Raw genomic sequence first — 21180 nt, forward strand, 5'->3', positions numbered from 1 at the left:
TCTTTGCTTGTCCTTTGATTTATTCTGAATTTCAAATGTCTTCAAGCACTCAATTTATGTCTTTGATGCAGGGCTACTCAGCGACTTGTTGAGTGCTTTGACTCCAGTTTGCTTGATACTCGCAAGTTATTTCTGGACATCTTGTTTGGGATACCTGACCTGTACTTATGTTAATAAGTTCATCTGTTTCGTTACAGCACAGGTTCTCTGCAATTGCAGCCATGATGTTGTTGATAATTTCCAGATCTCGTGTCATTGCAGTCTACCTGCTTCATGGTGTGGATTTTATGCACCTGTAACGAACCCCATCATTTCCTTGAACTAAGAGCTAACTGATGCTGTCAGAGCATTAACACAAACCCTTTTTTGTTTTCATTTAGATGATTCCAGATAGACCACTGCTCTCCTTAGCATTGGCATTGTAGGTCTGCTCCAAAAGAATGTCGAGCGGTACAGCTATGTGTTGACCATTGGGTGTCGAGCTACAAATGCTCCTTCCATGAGAGCATTGTGAACTTTAGGAACCCAGTTTCCTTGTCTCCGGTTCCTGAGAAGTTTCTGTGTTAAGCTGGTGATGTCATTTGTCATGCAGTAATCGTTCCGTTGTTCGAGCTTGGCTTGGAATTCTTGCCAGATCAATCGTCACAGACCCTCCGAGATTAGCAAGAGAGCATGGAGTGTTTGAAAGTACTTTGCATTGCTGCCAAATATCTTTCTAGCTGTGCTTTCTGTACAAAATTCCGCCCTGATCAGAATATCTTCGATACCACTTCCACGCATGATCTTCACAATTGCCTTTATGAAGATTTGCGCATGATGAAATCCACTCAAAAGTAAAACTACTTTGCTGAACTTATCAGGGTTAGCTTCCTTTATGATGGCTGCTTTTCCGGTCCCATACAGCAGGGGAACCCCACTCTCTACAGGTCTTAGCCAGCTCGCAAGTTGCTTGATCACAAGCTATAATCGTACACTCATTGCCAAGTTTGGTTGACATTCTGATAAGGAGTGATATTTCTTCCATCAGAACAGAAGAGTCTGTGGGAGATGATGGTATGAATGGTAGGTAAGCAACTATACTGGATTCCTGTTGGTCATACAGCCTAGCACAGAATGCTGGGAAGCTTGGGAAGCTCGGGAGGTTGGGTTTTGCTGTGGAATCTTCCGTATCATCAATGGAATAGAACTGTTATACAGAGCCGCTAAATAAATAGATCGGCAGACAATTCATTTTCATTTTCGGTCGTAAGATCTGCATAACGTGTTTTTTGGCCTCTGTCCTTTCTTATAATCACTCTCTGTCAGGTAACATGGTGGCATTGGTCGTTGCTCTTGTTACCACAGAGCTCGATCCCTCTGCTTGTAGTATGGAATGCTGAGAGTGGCACTTGTTGCTTTTACATTCTACAGTGCAACCATTGTAGCATGGAAACTCCCACCTGCCAAGGTCTTGTTAAGCTATTCCAAGTTGTCTATTGTGAAAACTTGCAGTATTTCTGTCTCTTGACATCATATCTGGTACATAGACCCCATTTTCTTCTCTGTTCGAGTACAGCAGCAATCTTTGAGGCGAGTTGTCGCTGAAGGCTATCATAACTGATGCCTTGTCCCAATCGGTTGTTCAATACAATGAGTTCTTTACTTCTATGTTGGTTATAAAGGTGATACAAATTCCTCACGGCTAAAGGTGTCACAACTCCAACTATGTGCAGCAGTAACTGTTGGCATATAACGAGGACTAATTTGTGCAGTTTCTCATCAACAGATACTCTATTTTGCCCCTCTTGTATGCAAATAACAGAGTGGGACATCTTTCAGCAAGCTTGCAATGAAGTTATAGAATGTGTCCGGAACCATTTCGGAAGCAGCTTCGGTTGAGACTTCCGTTGAATTGGACAGATGTTCTTTCATTTTACATAATTTGGCATCTTCTCTTTGGTATTTTAGCTCCTTTGTTTCCAGTCAGCTGCACTGGTTTTCTCCAAATTATGAAGTTTTTCAAGTGCATCATAGCAAAGATGAACACTGGAAGCGTATATAAAGCCCACTAAATAAGACTGTTCTAAAATGGACACTCATGATCCAAAATGGGCTTGAAGCTTGGTCTTGAGGGTTGTTGATCAATAGGAATCTGGTGTTTCCATTCCTTTGTCACGAAGTTGTTGCCTGTACTCATCTCTAAGGGTCTTGAAAATGAATCCTTTGTAGTTTTCAAATAATCTGACCTCCATTATGTCCGCAACCACTTCAAATGCTATATCATGAGCGTTGGGGGATGACAATGTTTTTTTCTGTCACACGTGGAGCTTTGAAATTATTCATGCAAGGTACTGTATATGATAGCAGATGTCATTGGCTACCATATCATGTCCAAGCCCAACTAAGCGTGAACAGATGTCTTATCTATTGAGCTTCATGGCCTTGTGAAGAAGTTGAATTTTTCACTTTGATCTGTTGATACTTTTGCTTGTGGTTTCTTGCTACGATACCATCTATTTCCACGTCACGCATGTAGTTTTGGCTATACAACGACAACTGTTTCCTCTCAGCAAGTCTGTAACTTTTTCATTGTTGTACCAGTTCCTGCATATTTCATGCCATTTTGGAGTGTCTCTCTCAGACCACGTTTCATCACCAATAATAGACAATTGGCACCTGGCGACCTCGTCTTGTCTCACGTTGCATGCATGTTTTAGTCTGACAGAAGACAATTGTTGGACACGATACAAAGGCTTATTATTGGACAGCTGGCAGATGATGCATTTGTTGTAATATGTATTCTCACATTTCGGGGGATTTTGTTTCTGAAGACTTGATGTTCCTTCAGGCTCCCACTTGGACTGACTCTGTTTCAAAACCTTCTATTTGAATCCACCAGCCCAAATGCAAGGTTGTGCACCTGAATGAAGTTCCTGAAGGTCTCCCATTTCCAAAATACCCCCCAACCTTTTACAACACGCCGTGTCAGGTTTCGTCCAAAACTGTTCTTTGGCTCCCTGACTATTATCTCTTGAAGAAGTTTAAATTTAGATGTCTATCCAAAATAAAAAAATTCCGGTTTCTTTCCTTATAAAATGCCCCTTTCTGGTTTTATTCCTTATAAAATGCCCCTCCTGGTAAGTATTGAGTCAATCTGGCAGTTTGTCAACTATCTAGGCCAGTATGCATCATAGTTCCTTTGTCTTTCAGTTCTCTAGTTGCAGTTACCAGGATCGGTTATTTTCTCAGAAGTAAGAATTTGTTATTTATAGTTGCCCCCACAAAGGAAATTAGCTTGTATCGCCCTCCAAATTCCAAATTTTCCTTTTTCTTCCTTTCAATAGCCTTAGGCCTCTAGCCCAGTATTGAGACAATCTAGTGACTAATATCATTAACCACTGTGTAGGTAGGCCCAACTTGTTTTTGCATTTCAGTCTCTTAAGTCAAAACTAATATCCTATCCTCTTGACATCGCTAGTCAGTGTGGAATTGGGTGGACATGTACATTCTCTTGGCTAGGGGTGTTCCATTTCTGGAAAAATGGATTTTGAGCGAAGCGAAAAATCGATTTTTGGGTGAGATAGCCATGATGTCCTGATGGAAGGTTCCTTCAGTAGCTTCTTAAGGGTATATATGACTACAGTAGATATTCCCAGAGAATTAAACTAAAGGTTTCACAGAATTCTAACTTCTGGTGCGAGTACCCATAAGGTTTCCCTATAGGATATCGTTTATCAACAGGGGGCGTATGCTTGACACGCCACATAGCTATCTGCACCCCACATAGCATTTACGCTTCGAGGGGGAAGGGTGGCAAGTTATGAAAGGAGCCGTTACGAAGTTCTCCTCCTCCGTTACTATTACGGTACTCGGTGACGTCACAACCGCCACTATTGTTGGCCGCCATCTTGACTGACGTCACCGTTGCACGCCATTTCCTCATTCCTTCCGGCGTTTATGCCAGCCTCCATGATACAATAAGAAAGGGAGGGGCCTGACAGGCCAGCATAGAGAATCAGGGCGGGTCCATCAGGACGTCATGGCTATCTCGCCCAAAAATAGATTTTTCGCTTCGCTCAAAATCCGTTTTTTGGGCTCAAGCCATGACGTCCTGATGGAAGTGTACCAGAGAATTAATGTATCGTGGATTTTTTCCCCTTTTTAGTAGTGCCTTCGACTTCTAAACAATATTCCTTTGGTCTGATGACCTTAGAGACCGTAACATCTCCGTTACATGTCACTACCAATAGCATATACTTTGATATGGCTTCCTGCCCCCCTGGCAGGGAAGTCCTATCTGGACGAAAGGAACATCTTGAAGCAAACCTGATGAAGAAACTCACCTGTAGACGAAGATCTTGCCGGTCTCGTAGACACATCAGGAAAGTTAAGTAATTGTGTTGGAACAATTTTTCACTTTTCTCTAGGTGAGTATACATCAAATAGGAGCAATATTATAACATAGGTTATAATAATGATCAAATAATAGGGATAATAAAAATCTCTAACAGTATTTTATTTCATATGATAGGGCGAAATGAGACGTATATGGTAGTGAAAATTTCTATTTTATTCAATAAAATTTTTGAATTAATATGAAATAAATAAATAAATTTCAATAAAATGTAGCTAACAAACATAGACTAAAGACAACAGAAGACATGGGTGTGGAATCTGAAAAGGAAGAACTTGCCATTACACATAAGTTCCAAGGGAACTGTAAGGTCTTTTAAAGTCTTATATACACTTCATGTCCAAAAAACATGTGGCACACGTGTTCTTGTTTATGTTACTTCACCTTTGTAGAAGAACAGTCCTTAGTGTCACCAGGTGGCACTTAAAATCACTATGTTTTGCACTAGGGTCAACACAGGCACCCGTTGAGTTAGAGTCCTGAATAACTCACTGTTCTGCGCAGCACTAGGCAGCAGTCTTTAACACACTACCTGCTGCCACCACGTAACGCTTCAGTTCATGCACCTGCTTCGCATAGTGTTTGAAAAACACTCTTGAGGATTTTCAGCCTGTGAAAGATCGAAGGCTTTCGAAATCCATTGCTTGAAAGAAGTTTAGGGAAGAGGCGACTTTCCTGGGATCATGACCTGCGGGTGTATTGTCAGGATCCGCTCTGCGAATAAAGTAGGTGATCTTCGCCCTTAGTTGTTTTTTGAGTGACAAATCAGATCCCGATGTTTCTCCTTTAAAGAGCTGTCCTCCACCAAAGTCTGAAGTTCTTCGAAAATAGACCTTTAGACTCTCCACTGGGCATAGAGAGACATCTTCCTTCAGAGGGCAGATTCTCCAGGGACCCCACCTCTTAGTGGGAAGTTCATTCTTGGCGAGAAACGTTGGGTCAGGGAAGAGGGTAAGTTCCCCTGTTTCGGCGAACTGTATCTGGCCCTCTTCTCTAGATAAAGCCACTATTTCACTAACTTGGGCTCCCGAGGCGAGAGCAAAAATGAAAATCACTTTTTGAGTCCAGTCTTTCAGAGGGCAAGACTCATTGTCCAGATTAGAGGCAAAATGGAGCACCTTATCAAGAGACCAGGAGATGGGTCTCGGTGGAGGTGCAGGACGGAGTCTAGCACATGCCTTTGGAAGCTTGTTAAAGATGTCGTTGGACAGGTCTATCTGGAAGGCGTAAAGTAATGGTCTTGTCAAGGCCGATTTGCAAGTGGAAATCGTGTTGGCTGCTAAGCCTTGTCCATGAAGGTGAATGAAGAAGGACAGACAAAAATCTATAGAGATTTCTGTAGGATTTTTAGCCTTGACGAAGGACACCCACTTCTTCCAGGATGACTCATATTGCCTTCTGGTAGACTTTGTTTGTATTCCTTTAGGAAGTCTAAACATTTCTTCGAAATCCCAAACCTCTTCTTCACGGCTAGGGAGAGAAAATCATGAGATGAAGGTCTCGGGTTTTCCTTGATGAAGCGAAGACAGTCTACTTCAGAACCTGCTGGGAGAGAACTGGGTCCGGCAGAGGGATCAGCTTGGGCTGTAACTCCAAGACTAGAGGGACCCAGTTGCTCCGGGGCCACTTGGGTGCCACTAGGGCTGCTGTTCCCTTGAAGGTTCTCAGCTTGGTGAGGACTTTCAGCAGAAGGATGGGGGAGAGGGAACAGGTAAATCTTGGTCCATCAGTTCCGGTCCAGGGACTTGGCGTCCACCGCCTCCGCTCTGGGGACCTCGTATGGGGCCACGTAAAGAGGAAGTTGCTTGTTGTCGCTCGTCGCGAAGAGGTCGATCTGCAGTTCCGGGACTTGACGGGAGATGAAGGAGAATGATCTTGCGTCTAGGGACTATTCCGACTCTATTGGGCTTGTCCTTGATAGAGGGTCCGCCGTCACATTGCGGAATCCTTGTAGGTGAATTGCTGAGAGGTGCCATCTCTTCTTGTCCGCTAGGCGTAAGATGGGCAATAGCACTTGGTTGAGTTGGGGCGATCTTGAGCCCTGACGGTTGAGACATCTGACCCCAACGGCGCTGTTCAGGGTTAGACGGATGTGGATCGAAGGACGTGGGGACAGTTTCTTCAGAGTAAGAAAAACCGCCATGGCCTCCAAGATGTTGATATGAAACGTCTTGAATAGGGGAGACCATGTTCCTTGAACTTGTCGCTGATGGGAGTGACCCCCCCCCCATCCTTCCAGGGAAGCATCCATGTGGATGGTGACCGACAGAGGTGGTGGTTGAAGAGGAACTGATCTTTTCAGGTTCTTTGCCTCCAACCATGGCTTTAGGAGTGAGCCAAGCCTGGTTGGTAGAGGTCTCTTGAGATCTCTTCGAGCGATGGATGCGTTTCTTCTCCAAACTCCCAATGCATCTTTTAGCTGTGCTCGTAGCACTGGGTCTGTCACTGAGGCGAACTGGAGGGAGCCGAGCACTTGTTCCTGTTGTCGCCTTGAAATCCGTTTGGATTTTAGGAGTCAATTGACAGATCCCGCTATTTCCTTCCTTTTCTTCCGTGGGATGGAAAGACGGTGTGACTGAAGGTTCCAATGGATTCCCAGCCATTGAAACTTCTGAGCTGGAGACAGTCGAGACTTTTTGGTGTTGATTTTGAAACCCAGATGTTCCAGGAACTGGGTCAACTTTCTGCAAGCACGCGAGCATTCTTCTGAGGATGCTGCCCAAACCAGCCAGTCGTCTAGGTAAGCCATCACCTGGACGCCTTGAAGGCGTAGCTGTTGGACGATCGTGTCTGTGAGCTTCGTGAAGATTCTTGGAGCTATGTTGAGTCTGAAGGGCATGGCCCTGAAAGCATACTGCCTTCTTTGAAGCTTGAATCCTAGGTAGGAGGAAGCCTGGTGATTCATTGGAATGTGCCAGTAGGCGTCCGCCAGGTCTATTGAGACCGTGTAAGCCTTGTGAGGTAGTAGGGCTCTTATATGTTGAAGAGCCAGCATCTTGAATTTGTTGTTCGCTATGAACTTGTTGAGAGGGGACAAGTCCAGAATGACTCTGAGTTTGTCGGAGTCCTTCTTGGGAACACAGAACAGTCTTCCCTGGAACCTGGTAGACTTTACCCTCTTTATCACCTTCTTGTTCAAGAGTTCTAGGACGTATTCTTCCAGGACGGGGGTGGAGTGTTGGAAGAATTGGTGGAAGGTTGGAGGTGGTGTTACCCAGCTCCACCCTAGTTCCTTCTTGATGATGCTGTGGGCTCAAGGATCGAAGGTCCAACGATCCTGGAAGTGGCGGAGTCTTCCTCCCACCGGAAGCATTTCATTGCTTCTGGTTTCCCGAGGATTTACCACCTCGGCTGCCTGCTCCCCTCCCTCTAGATGGACGTCGAGAGGAGTCTTTGCCGGAACCTCTACCTTTGGGGCGAAAGGTGGTAAATTGCCTTTCATAGGCTGGTGTGAAGACTGGTGACTGAGCCACCAACTGAAAGGTCTGTTGTGGCTGAGCCACCAACTGGGGAGTAGCGGGTGCCGGAAACTGCCGCTTAGCCTGACGCTGTTGGGGTCGGGGCTTGTTGGACTTCTTAGGTTGGGCGCCTTCATCCTGAGAAGATTTCCTCTTACGGGACATGCCCCACTTGTTGAGAAGGTTCCGGTTCTCAGTGGCGGCTCTGTCAACGATCTCTTTCATGAGGTCGTTAGGAAAGAGATATTTGCCCCAAATGTTGGAGGAAATCAGTTTCCGGGGTTCGTGTTTGACGGTGGCATCCGCAAACACGAATTCTCTACAGGATTCTCTACAGGCTCTCCGGGCCTTGATGAAGCTATACAAGTCCTTCGTCAAGGTGGCAAGGTGGGTCTTTGCAAGAACCATGTAGAAGCCTGGGACCCGAATGTTCCCGGCCATTGTCTCAAGCTGTACCTGAAGAGACAGAGAGGCAACTAGCCTCTCTTTTGCGTCTTGCTCCCGACGCAGAAGGTACTCGGTGAGTTTGGGGAGGTTTTGGTGAGTTTGGGGAGGTTTTTGTTAAACTGACGTCCTGAGACATCAGCTTCCAACTTTCCTACCGCGAAAGTTAACTGGATATTTTTCCAGCTTTTGTCGTCGGGAGGGAGGGCGAGGGAGAGAGGCCTACATTCTTCCAATGTAGGGCAGGGTTTTCCTTCCTCCACCGCCTTCAACACTGCCAGCAGGGCCTTTTCGGCGAAAGGAAAGACCATGGTAGGAGCAAGAAAGGACGTGTGTTTCTTGCTTAGGGCTGGCACCTTGGAGTTGGTGTAGCCCCTGCTCTTGAGGCAGTCGGCTAGAAGAGCTTGGGCCTTAGCATGGTCAAATACTATGACCTCCTTAGGCTCGGTCTCCTCCTTGGAAACTGGTTCGGATTTGAGACGGACGTAACACTCCGTGTAGGCTTCAAAGCTAGGCCAGAACTCCACCTCTTCAAGGGGGACGGCGCCTAGTTTAGGGTTGATGACAATGCGTCCACTCGTGATGGGCATGTGTTCTGCATGCCACCAAGTGTTTGTCACTGAGCAGGAGGGAAGATCCTTGACGCTGATCTTCTTCGGCGTCTGTTTCGACATGCGCATGAACTCCCTCTTAAGGTCCGCATGCCCCTGGCGGAACTTCTCACCCAGGAGTGCGTGCCACCAAAGCTTGGAGTGTATCCTGGGTGCCCACCACTGCGGGGACTGGAGTGGCAGAGGTAGAGGGGACCGGTTCCGGAATGGCAAAGGAAGAAACAGAGATGCGCGGGCGACCTCGCCCTCGGAGTCAGGAGTCTCCACTTGATCTTCCTCTTCTTGACCCTCAGCCATCAGGGTCCTTTCGGTATTGTCCGACACATCCGACATCTTCTCCACTTCATCGATATGACAGTCTTGGAGAGAGAGTCCGAAACGTCCGGTTCGACCGTCAGTTGGACGCAGGGGATCTCAGCCTTGGGAATGACGGCATCCGCAGATGCCTTAGGAAAGAGCAAGGCTCTCATCCTCTCGTTTGGGAGATAAGGCCTCGTGGCGTTCTTTTGGAAACCACGCACCCACTTGCTCAGTTTCTCTCGAGCGATGTCCCTGGCCTCCTCTGACGGAGGGTTGTCAAACGCCTCATCGAGCAAGTTCTTGCATACAGTGCAGACCTGCGGGTCCCAATAAGGAAGGTTCCCTTTGGAGATCGAACAGCCGGCGTAGGTTCGGCACGCCAGGTGGCCGTAGAAATCGGGGCGATGAACGCTGCAGAAGGCGCTCACACTGCAGGTACTCCTCCTGTAAAAGAAAGAGGCAAATAAGTCTTTGGAAGTCAATAACAGTCATGACTTAGAGTAATCTTAGATTAGTATTAAAGTTATCAAACTTATAAGATTCCTTTTCATGTATAAGCTTAGGATAGGTAAGCTAGAAAAGAGGCAGGAAAGACACATACTGTACTTGTGCAACCCGCCCAGCCAATTGCCGTGACCCCACACCATAACTAATTCTAGGAGCTCTTCATGAGCCCTGGAAGGAGGAAGAAACATCCACATTGGATGAGCAAAGCTTAGGCTTCCTCCGAGGAATTAGATACAATGAGAGGGGGAACTAAATTCATTCAGTATAGAAGAAAAAGGAGGGATAGATCTAATCCCCCTTATTCAGGTTAGGCTAGGTCCCGGCAAGACACTGCGCATGGATGCACAGAATATGCTGGAAAAATTTACTGCACAACTATACACAATAGTTTTCAGTCTAGGGTATATATTATACCATAGATGTACTGGCTATTATCCATAGCTGTACAATAATCACTGCCGGCACTGGGCCGGCAGGGGGAAGGAGTGACTGTCCACTGTATAGATAAGATGGATGGCGCTGGCAGCGTGACGGCATGCCGGAAGCACGCCTGGCGCCGGCAAATCTCCATCAAGGGGAGACCCTTCCAAGCCATCAGTCTATGTGGCAAAGAAAGGGTGACACCTTTATGTGATGGCAGATCGCCGGCAAGTCGGCGGCCCCCAGCAGCCGGCAAGTAACCGGCGAAGGTATACCGACACTGACATCAATCAATGAGACAGAGAGGATACCGAAGGCACTGACGGCTGTCGCCGCCAGAGTGGAGGCAGCAGTGGACCGGCACTGAAAGGGAGAGAGATAGGATAGGAGGAGAGAGAGGGAAGGGTAGTACTCGACACCCATACTCCTTCTTCCTCCGGAAGGAGTGTTCAATTGAAAGGGAGAGGGTGGCAACCTTTCATCCAGTCGCAACAGAGCCGGCAGTTGGCTAGAGTTGCAGGTGGCGGCCCAAGGGAGGACCGAAGAACACTCTAAGATAGTGAGGTCTTCCGCCGGCAGACCGACCTGTCATATGCTACCCCATAGTTCAACTATATGCGGGAAGCGTAGCAGTTCGGACTAACCAACGAAGGGACCAAGCCAAACCGACAACCCGCCGGCCGCGGTAAAGTTGTAGGACGGCGGACAGAGGTGTGATGGCTAAGCCAACACAAAGGGATAGAGGGGGGGAGGGGTAGTGTAGGGGGGAGGGGTAGTGTAGGGGGGAGGGGTAGTGTAGGGGGGACGCGTAGCTCCGACTGGCACTCCCAGGGGTGGGGATTCTGTTCAGGGCTAGCCTATCTAGGTAGGAAGAATTCATTCTCCAGCCTAGGGTAGGTTAGCACAGAGAAGGTACAGCACTAGTGTCCTGTCCTAAACTATAAAGAAGCAGAATCCCCTTGGGCTGCCTAACCTAGGCTAGGGGAGCTAGTCCCCCAAACCAGGAAAGACAGGGGTAGGACAAATTGCTAGGCCACAGGGAGGAAGGGTCTTAACCCAACCAAGTGTGGACTAGGGGGAAGGGCAGAGCCCCTCCACCTTCACCCACCAGCAGGGACCAGAAGGAGAGTACATTCTCCTAATGGGGAGCTGGGGGCAAACGACTGGTACTCTGAGGTTCTGTCCTGAACTCAAAGTGCATGTACTATGGCAAGGAGTGGGGAAAGAAAAATCCTAGCCTAACCTTACCCGAATGCGATTCGAGGTAAGGAGGGCTAGGATGTAGCCTAGGCTACCTCAGAGGGAGGAGATTACCTTAGATAAGGTAACTGGGGAGGTTAGAAAGTATACAAGAGCCCTAGCGTTAGGTTAGGGGCAAGGGAGTTGACTACCAAGATCACCGAAACCCCTTGTATACTTTCTAGAAGGCGAAAACATATGTGCAATCAATGAATCTTATATGTATAAATGCCTATATCTTCATTTCGTAAGTTAACACTAGGAACACTTATATCATGCAAGAAAGTAAACAAGAACGCCTAGGCTATCGAGCCTAGGGGCTAGGCTAGCAATCTAGCAAGCGAATTCGGCTACCTATACTCGCCGAAAATGAATACTGTCAGCATAATATAACTAATTCCTAGCAATGAAGACTAAATAACTACTGTTGATTATTAGTTATAAGACTGGGAAGGTTTTCTGGCTAACTATATAAAGCATGCGAGGCGAACAACAGCGTCGGCATCATGATGCCTCCGGTCGGGGCACAGCTCCGCCCCAAAACACAGGATTTTAAGATAAAAAGACGTTACTTTACGGCTGGAGCATATTTATACAATACAAGAATATGGTACTCAACTTTCCAGAAGAAGGCGAGGCAGAAGATTGCAACATAACGAATTACTTAGCAAACACTGGGAAAAACACCTAGTCTGAAACGCTACGTAAGAAGGAATGAGGAAATGGCGCGCAACAGTAACGTCAGTCAAGATGGCGGCGGTTGTGACGTCACCGAGTACCGTAACAGTAACGGAGGAGGAGAACTTCGTAACGGCTCCTCTCATAACTTGCCACCCTTCCCCTTCGAAGCGTAAACGCTATGTGGGGGTGCAGATAGCTGTGTGGCGTGTCAAGCATACATCCCCTGTTGATATACGATATCCTAAAGGGAAACCTTATGGGTACTCGCGCCAGAAGTTAGAATTCTGTGAAAGCTTTAGTTTAATTCTCTGGGAATATCTACTGTAGTCACATATACCCTTAGGAAGCTATTGAAGGAACCTTCCATCAGGACGTCATGGCTTGAGCCCAAAAACAAGTGTTCACCTGAAAAAATACATAGTAATTTAGAAACAATAATTCTACTTTGAATTTATTTTTTTTTTATTTTTTTTATAATTTTTCTTGAATTTAATACCTTTATAAAGTTTAAGCTTTTATAAACCCTCCCAACACTAAACCCATTATACACTTTTAATCACAAGTACAGTACACTCTTAACCCCCTTCTTTCCCGAGATGCCTAACAAAATGTGAACATTGCAACACAAAACTCTACTGGGGCGATACGAACCCTCAGGATCAAGTATGATGCGTAAGTGCCTGTCCCTGGGTGAAGAACCTTGCCGAACAATGTGCAAAAGTGATCTCGGTAAACGGACAAGTCCTGAGAGCAGTCCAGCTTCATATCGTATGGACAGGTTGGAAGGTCTCTGCCCATAGGACGATCTTGAATCAAAGACCAGTGATATTGTGAGGAGTCATATCGGGATGTAGACCAGTCTCATCTCTTCGGAACCCTAGGTGCCCGTTAGTTTCTTTGGTTGTTGGAAGATCTGGATGTTGACTTATGTTGATGGGAAGGAAGAGGTGGATGATTATCAGTCCCTGGAGAAACTAGAGTCGTGGTCTCGTGAAGAAGAAACACGAGACGTTTGCAGGGAGACCATTCACGTGATGAAGTACATGGAAACTGGTCGTCATGGAGACCACTGAAATTAAAATTATCAGTCAGTTGCATAGATATTGAAGCTAACAACATGGAGACAGTAGTATCCACAGGAGGGGGCAGAGCAGTAGTAGTAGCTGGTATAGGGGTTTCAACCATTAATTCATGTACAAATCAAAACCCCAAGATTTGATTTTGGAACCAAGCAGCCATCTCTATCTTGAGCAATCAACAAACAATTTATTGAGAGCAAGAATTCTTGCGAGCAGGAACAGGTGGAGAATTAGTTGGGAAGCATGAAGGTAGGCATTAAGAGGGACCAGAAATGGAGAGTTAGTAACAGGGTTAACAGTCTTAGATATACTTCACAAACATACAGTATCTTCATTAGCAAAACAGTAAGGAGACATGACTCATAAAATGTTTGCAGTTCCTACTATTGACACTTCCGATACATGGAAGAAGCCTCATCTAACAAGATAGAAGAATCAGACGGAACATTACCAGAGTCCTTGGGCACTTCCCAATAATAAATAAGTCTGCGCAAAGATAAATAATTGATCAACAGCACAGTTCACACACACTGAAGATTTATTCAGAGAACATTGCTTTTCACTAAATGAAGGGTATAGCAAATATAGATCTTATAAAAACTAAGTAACCAGTAATATGATGAGTATAAACAAACCTTCCACAAAGCCAAGTATTGGTGAAAACGGGAATAGTATAAAACTCAGTACTGTAATGAAATTATTATTGAATTAAATCAATGGCACAGAGAATTCACCTTAATCATGAAAGTTAAAAACCAAACTGAATGGATCCTGTTAATGGGAAACTGGCAAAAATTGCATAAAAGTTAAGGCAAATTTTTTGTCACTTAATAATGAAATTCCATGAAATTGTAAAATTTCCAACAAATCTTCACTAAATGTTTGATAAAATAAAAGTAGCAAAATATTGAAACAAAAATGATTGAAAAAAATATTTATCATCACAAAAAACAGAAAGCTTGAAAACAATGGCACAAAACTTAAAAAAAAAATATGCTAATCCCAGGCGAGCAAACAGCATTTGTCTAAACAAAGTTACATACAGAAAGTCCAGAGGTTACAAACGAGATCCGTTCTTTACAAAGCGTCAATAGTCTATTTTGTCATAAGGCGGATTTATATACTGTATATAACATAAAATATACATACATACATACTGAATATGTATATTCTTTAAAGAAAAAAAAGATAAAACAATCCTTTATTTATAAATTACTGTACCCTATACATATAAATACCTATACCCTTTATAGTAGTGTACCTACATTAATACTGTACAGTAATAGTAGACAATAAGGAATTATGTACATACAACAATTCCTTACCTTTATTTCTGTGGTTGGCTTGCACACTGGAAGGAGCACTTCAAGTGCTGGAGAGACAGGATGAGATGCTGGAAGAGGTGCTGGAGAAGCTGAACGAGGACCTTAAGAGTCAGGATTTTAAGGTACAGGGGTTGAGGATCAGGTGCAGGTCTCTCTATCTTTTTAAAGTACTACTGTACACAAGTTTGTATGTTGGGATTGCATCCTCTTCTCTTCCAAGATCTTGTAACACCTCATAGCATCCATGACCCCCTGGACACATTCATAAAACATGCTGGGATCCTGTTTCTCTACCTAAAAACCTTCTGCCAAGGCCTTAGCTGTAAATTTCTTGGGCTCTTGGACCAGGGTGTCTTCCTCTTCTGCAATCATTTGGTTCTCCAGTTCAATGAGGTCCTCAGCAGATAACTCCTCTCCATAAGATGCCAGGAGCTGTGACATCATCAGCATCCACCTCAAAATCCAGCTGCTTACCAAGGCCAACAACCTTCTTGCGTGACAGCCTCAACCGACTCCTCAAAGCCAAAAATATCGTTGACAAAGGGGCAAAGCTTCTTCCAGATACCATTCATGTTGGTATGCTTCACCTCATCCCAAGCTTCAGCAATTTTCTTGACAGCACCTCGGATGTTGCAGGACTTGAGAACATCTTGAGGGTCAGGTCCTTCTCTGTTGCCTCCAAAGCCATAGCAATTGTCCTACAGAAGTAATAGGCCTTGAAGGAAGAAATTACCCCTTGGTCTATAGGCTGTAACAGTGAAATATTGTTAGGTGGTAAGTAAAGCACCTTAACATTGGGATTGAAGTCAGCTAAGTTGGCAGGGTGACCAGGGCCATTGTTCAGCAGTAGTAGCACTATTAGGGTAGCCCATTTTTAACGCAATACCACTCAACCTCAGACACAAAATGGTTGAAAAACCAATCCTTAAATAATGTCACTCATGGCTTTCTATTAGACTTCCAGATGATAGGTAGCCAACTCTTCTAACCCCCTTAAGTGTCCTGGGATTCTCGGCCTGATACACAAGCATAGGCTGACTTCAATTTGCAGTTGCCAGAAGCACTACCCATTACTCCCAAGAAACAAACTCGGTCCCTCCTTGCCAACTTTTGTGTCCTGGTGCAGCCTTCTTGTCAGCGATATAGCAGCCCTACATCACTAAGGAACACTACTACCAAAATTAGCCTGTCCCGTCAACATTGAAGATTTGTTCAGCACAAAACCAACCATATCTAATAAAGCTCAGCCAATGCATCAGGGAATTCACTTGTTGCTTCATTATTACTAAATTATCAGCACTAGTAGCTTCACTTTGCTCCTTAAGGTTATGCAAATTGGCACGAGCCTTAAATAAGAAAAAAAAAAAACACACCTTACTGGCTACAAACTTTCACTCCCTTCATCCCTTTTGATTTTTCAAGGTCTCAAATAAATGCTTAGCCTTCTATTGAATCACCATAAGGATCTCCGAGATATGACGCCGATTCTGGTCGTCTAACCACATCACTAATAATCTCTCCATCACAATCATGAGACCACTGCATTGTTTCGTGAAAATGGGAGACTTCATGGGGGCAGATAATTTCACATGCTCAAGGATGAGGTGTTCATCTTTGATAATAGTCAGCACTGTAGAAACATCTGAGGCCTAACGTATGACTTAAGTACGTGGGGGGGTCACCCCTTTTTCGTTTTCCTTTACTATGTCCACTTTAATTTCTATCGTAATTGCTTTCCGCTTCTTGGACATACTGCCATCAGAAGTCTCCTCCTTACTATTCTTCAGACATGATGTTCACTTTAATTTCTATCGTAATTGCTTTCCTTGTCTTGGATACACTGCCATCTGAAGTCTCCCCTTACGTTCTCCAGACATGATGCAGGTAAAAATAGACACAAAAATATCCAAAAAAAGAGCATCACCAAAATCTAAGATGGTGCACTGATGCCAAAATGACACGAAATGCACAAGTGACAGCGCTAGCCTCTTCTCCTCGTTGTCAAGTAGTTTGTCGTATCGTACCTAACCTTGTTATGCTGATTTTCTTAAGTACCTTTTTGAAGACTATTTGTAACGGCGAATTGTCGTAACCTGAGGACTTCCTGTAGAAGAAAGAGTTGATGCCGTATGGTGAGCTATGTATGATTAATGGGATTGTATGAATAAAATTATAGTATATATTGTAAAGAATATTGTTTTTTACAGAAATGTTGCATGTTCCTGTATTGTGCTTTTTCATGAACCTGGCAATAATTAAGATTTCTTTACACACAGCGTCACCTATCTGACACAGACTTTGAAATGGTATTCCACATGACCCGTATGGATTTCTATCGCCTTCCAGAATGGAGGAGAAACGACTTAAAGAGAAGAGCTAAATTTTTCTAGAGTTCTTATTTATTTTTATGATTATCTGTAAGGAACGAGTGTTGTTTCATAATAAATTAAAATGCTGCATTAGCAAGGTGTTCAATATGTGCACTTTTTGTCAAAAAAGGCAAACAAATCAATTTCCAAAACATATACAGAATTTATATACTTCCAATTTTTAAATTCTTATTTTGCAATACCAATTGCATGAAACCAGATATTTCCATCCTATGATTTCATGAATAATTTCAGCCCTACTGGTAATCTAAGGCTTTCAAAGATAAATAGAAAGAATAAAAGCAAATACCTGAAAGAAAAGGTGCTTGATGAATTCCATATGGTGAATTTAGTAGAAGAGATGTGTAGAATTTTATAATGTTAGTTTTCAGTTAGGTTGAAATCACTAGTAATTTTTGTACCATTAATCTTGGGCAAAATTTTGTCAGGGTAGGTTATACAGTACTATGTGAAATTAACATCTTGAGGTGACAGCTATGCAAATATAAATTTCCATTGGAGCAGAAGTACGTGTGGATGGAATTTGGTTGTGTAATGGTTGAGAAACAAATCCAGTAAATATTTTTAAAGCTTGTCACTTTACCCTGTTTCATAACTTCTAGTCTTCTTTTTTTTATTTTAATAGTAGTCCTAGTCCATTAGTGGACTTCCCTTTCAAGGTTATTACTATTGTACAGCCCCACTTTCCTGTTGCTTGAGTTTTGGTGCTCATGTTGGGCAGTGATCTAATAACATCATGGGTTTTTGGCCTTCAAGACTACTGCTATAAGTTTTATTTTCTGTTGTCTGTAAATACGAAAATCTTATAGTTGTTGTTTTCAAAGCTCAATATCTATGATCCTGTTGCAAAAATACAAATCTTCATTAAAACACCAAACGAGATCTGTGACGAACAAAAAAAATAATTAAAAAATAAATTATGTAAAAATAAAATTTATTCATTTGTAAATAGTGCCTCTTAGAGCTTAAAATGTGGTGTAGTCAGTGACTGTGATCCTTGGATGAGAAATTTGGTGGAATATACAAATTTTGTATTGAAGTTTCTGTAAATTAACACTCCCTAATGTGCATCATGTAATTTATGTTTGTTTTCTTTTATCCCCTATTTAAAACAAATAAAATAAAATTCAATGTTTTAGTTATCTTAAGAGATCATTCAATTTAACTGCATCTGAGAACTCACAATGTTGATCACACCACAACAAAATAAGGTGGTATAAAAGCCATTTAATGGACTATTTTGCCCAAGGTGGGGGTAATGTGATTGTCTGTTAATAAGACTCCTCTCTGTTCATGTAGCAGTTTATTGGCTAAGTCATTGGTTGTCTTAACTGCAAAGCTTTTTATATATATATATTTTATATTGTAGCCTTTTTATCAGAAGTAGTATTATAAATAACAGTGTGGGAAAGAATGAGTTTTGAGGTTGTAAAGATGTACCAGCCAGTAAACATTGTGTAACCAATCAGCTTTCATTTTTATCCAGATGAAGACATTTTTGTATGAATGGTTGTGTGTGTTGTTAGGGACTTGATGCACTTGATACATTACTTAAAATTTTACATTTGGTGGACATCTTTGTAGATAATCCTTTCATGGTGCTCTTTAGAATCCTTTTTCCCTGAGTCCAGTATGTTGTCTTAGTCATTTGAAATGTGATCTTCATTTATTTACCAGCTGCTGTAAACAACCTATTGGAAATTGTCAATGAATATTTAGAGATCTTTCTTAATTTCAGAATGAAAGTGATTAATACTTACTATTGTATTTTATTTTGAAATACTAATCTTGTTACATCTGAGCAAATTATTCAGATTTCATTGAGCTATTGTCAAGCAGGTCTTCTTGAATCTATGTTTATTATGTGTACAAACTATAATCTTCATCTTTGTAATGGGATTAATTCTTACTTGTCTTGTCGAGTCGTACTAAAAGCATTATTCATTGGTTTTAGTTTTAGTTTAAGTGTATATGCAAGGTTTATGTTTTTGCTTCTGTCTTGCAACTTGATAATTCTGACAGGCAGTTACTGACAGAATTTCACAAGGGAAATTTAGAATAAATTCAAATAATAGGGAATAAGATCTATACGTTAGTTTATTACGGTTGAATATTTGGTTGCTTAAATGTCGGTACTTATCCGCGGAATGAATCTCCAATGCCATTTTTTCATCATTAACCAAATTCAGTAGCACAACGTTTCATTTTAATGTTCTTCCAGATGTATGTGGTTTGTCTGTTATAATCACCCTTATGGACATTGTTCATTGGGAGATATTTGTTATCATAATGCACTAATTCCTCTCTTTTATGCTATGATTTTACTTCCTGTGAAATGAGGTCTTTTCTAAACTTTTATTCTACTCTCAATGTACCCATTGACTGAAAATATAACAAAATACATCTCAGCTATGAACAAGATCCATAATGAATTGCATGTTATTAACTGCTTGCTTTCCCTCCTTGGATGTAGAAATTAACTTAAGGATCACTGTTAATAGTACTTTTATATTAACATGGGCAAAGCAAGGGTGATGGTAGAAGGTAGCATTTGTTTTTGTTATGGCATAGGAAATGTGCTTCCTGAATGTTTTATTTAGATATTTCAAGTATTCATTAAAAAAAAATCAAATTTAATTGCCAACCTTATGCCACACTTTTGGCTCCCAGATAAACTGCATTGTGCTTTTTTTAGGGTCTTACTGTTATTAGTGATTAGTACATTCATGAAGACCTGCAAGACATGGCTGATGAGACAAGTGGTGTTTACTTTTTATTTCTATTATAAAAGGTACTTTTCATGTAAATAGACTGGCAGAGAATTATCAAAACACTTCACAAGTGTCTTGATTTTATTAAGAACCTTAATGTGTCCTATCCAACTTAATGTTTTTGTTGTTCAATATATTATATATATTCAATATTATATTTTTGTCATGTCTTAATATTTGTATAATTTCACTATTAGTGTAGAATAATAACTGTTAGATGTTCCTTTTTATATAATTTAGTCTGGCTGCTATATCATTTACCCTTGTCAGTGAATAAACTTGAAGAACTGGAAAATGGAAGACTTTCAAACATCTTTTGACATTATTCACTATAACAGTAAACCTTAAGGTTGAATGACTATAGAGATAATATATTTTAGTTAATTCAAAATGTTTATAGATTAAGAACTCAAAACTCAGGTGAATAATATTTTTTATAAGTACACTTATTTTTCCATTGTCCAGTGACATGCTCCAGTTTACATTACTCATGATAATGCAGAAAGACAGATCTCTATAAATGTGTTATATAATTGGGATAACACAGGTTCTAACATCATCCACTTTGTGTACCAGGTGTAAGATGGTTTTCAGTTTACTTTTCATTGTCATTGTATCATCATTAGTTCTGTGCTTGTTTTGGGAAATTGTATGAGTGGCAAGGATTTGGACCAAGTTTTTTCTTTTTCAACAAATACAGACTGTCCATCAGAAAATGGTTATGTACATAATTAAAAAATAATAACATTGTTACTTAAAAGAAAGAAATAGTAAATTTATTAACAGATTGGCCCAGATGCTTTCCTGTTACAAAATAAAGGACTGTCTGTTATGAATGGTACAGGAAAATTTTTATTTGTTCTTGTACTCGAGAGACTGATGCATCTTCATATGCTTACAGTAACTGCTTGGGTTGCTATAGTCTGTAGAACATATGGATAACCAATAATTGACTTTGCTTGACTGAATTTGTATTATTACCCTACAGTATTCACATATTTCCCAAATAAATAAATTCCTAACACAAAGAAAATAAAAGTAAATAGTTTCATAGATACATACCATTGCTTTTTACATTTTGTTACCTATTTTTATTGTTTTACAGAAGTACTGTAACTACCAAGTACACACAGGTATGGAGTCCCTTATTTTACATATAAATATAAAAGTAACAGATTAATAGTTAAGCTCAATTCTGCCTGTGAAGATCAGTATTGCAAGGGGTAATTCCTCTTGGGAGTTGAAATAATATACTGAAATACTGTTCTCCCACTAAAATCACAAATTTTAAGTAATTTGTATTTTTCCTAACAGTACTTACCTCGAACTACTTTCTTAGGAGTATCTGGGATTCTCCTCCTAACCGACCAGAATTTTGTGTAGTTTCCCCTATCTTCATTTTCTATAGTGGGTCTCTCTGTAGCGGATGAATATGCGCCCTGAGGCGACCCGGGTCAGTGAGCATGCGTGGCCAGGTCTCGGTCACCAGTAAGTTTATGATAGATAAGGTATCATAGTCCTGTAAAACACTCGGGGCCAGGATGGGTGGGCCATAACCCGAA

At 42.1% G+C, this 21180-nt stretch overlaps 2 protein-coding genes across 14 annotated transcripts in view; one reads left to right on the forward strand and one right to left on the reverse strand.

Moving 5' to 3' along the window:
* The window catches only part of LOC137658521 (actin-binding LIM protein 2-like), a 499957-nt gene extending 479375 nt beyond the window's left edge, over positions 1 to 20582 (forward strand). For all 12 annotated transcript variants that reach the window (XM_068393310.1, XM_068393309.1, XM_068393300.1 and 9 more), the window contains one exon: positions 16734 to 20582. In XM_068393310.1, the coding sequence (XP_068249411.1) occupies positions 16734 to 16847 (114 nt within the window). In that variant the 3' untranslated portion in view covers positions 16848 to 20582. The remainder of the gene's footprint in view (positions 1 to 16733) is intronic.
* LOC137658523 (ADP-ribosylhydrolase ARH3-like) overlaps positions 12594 to 21180 on the reverse strand; it is a 97802-nt gene continuing 89215 nt past the window's right edge. Inside the window, exons 10-11 of one of the 2 annotated variants that reach the window (XR_011047355.1) lie at positions 14458 to 16561; positions 12594 to 13122 (exon numbers count right to left, since the gene is read on the reverse strand). The gene's annotated coding sequence lies outside the window, so the exon portion shown is untranslated. The remainder of the gene's footprint in view (positions 13123 to 14457; positions 16562 to 21180) is intronic. The other variant, XM_068393314.1, reaches the window with a different exon arrangement.

The sequence above is a fragment of the Palaemon carinicauda genome, chromosome 19 (assembly GCF_036898095.1).
Source record: "Palaemon carinicauda isolate YSFRI2023 chromosome 19, ASM3689809v2, whole genome shotgun sequence".
In the NCBI taxonomy this organism is placed as follows: domain Eukaryota; kingdom Metazoa; phylum Arthropoda; class Malacostraca; order Decapoda; family Palaemonidae; genus Palaemon; species Palaemon carinicauda.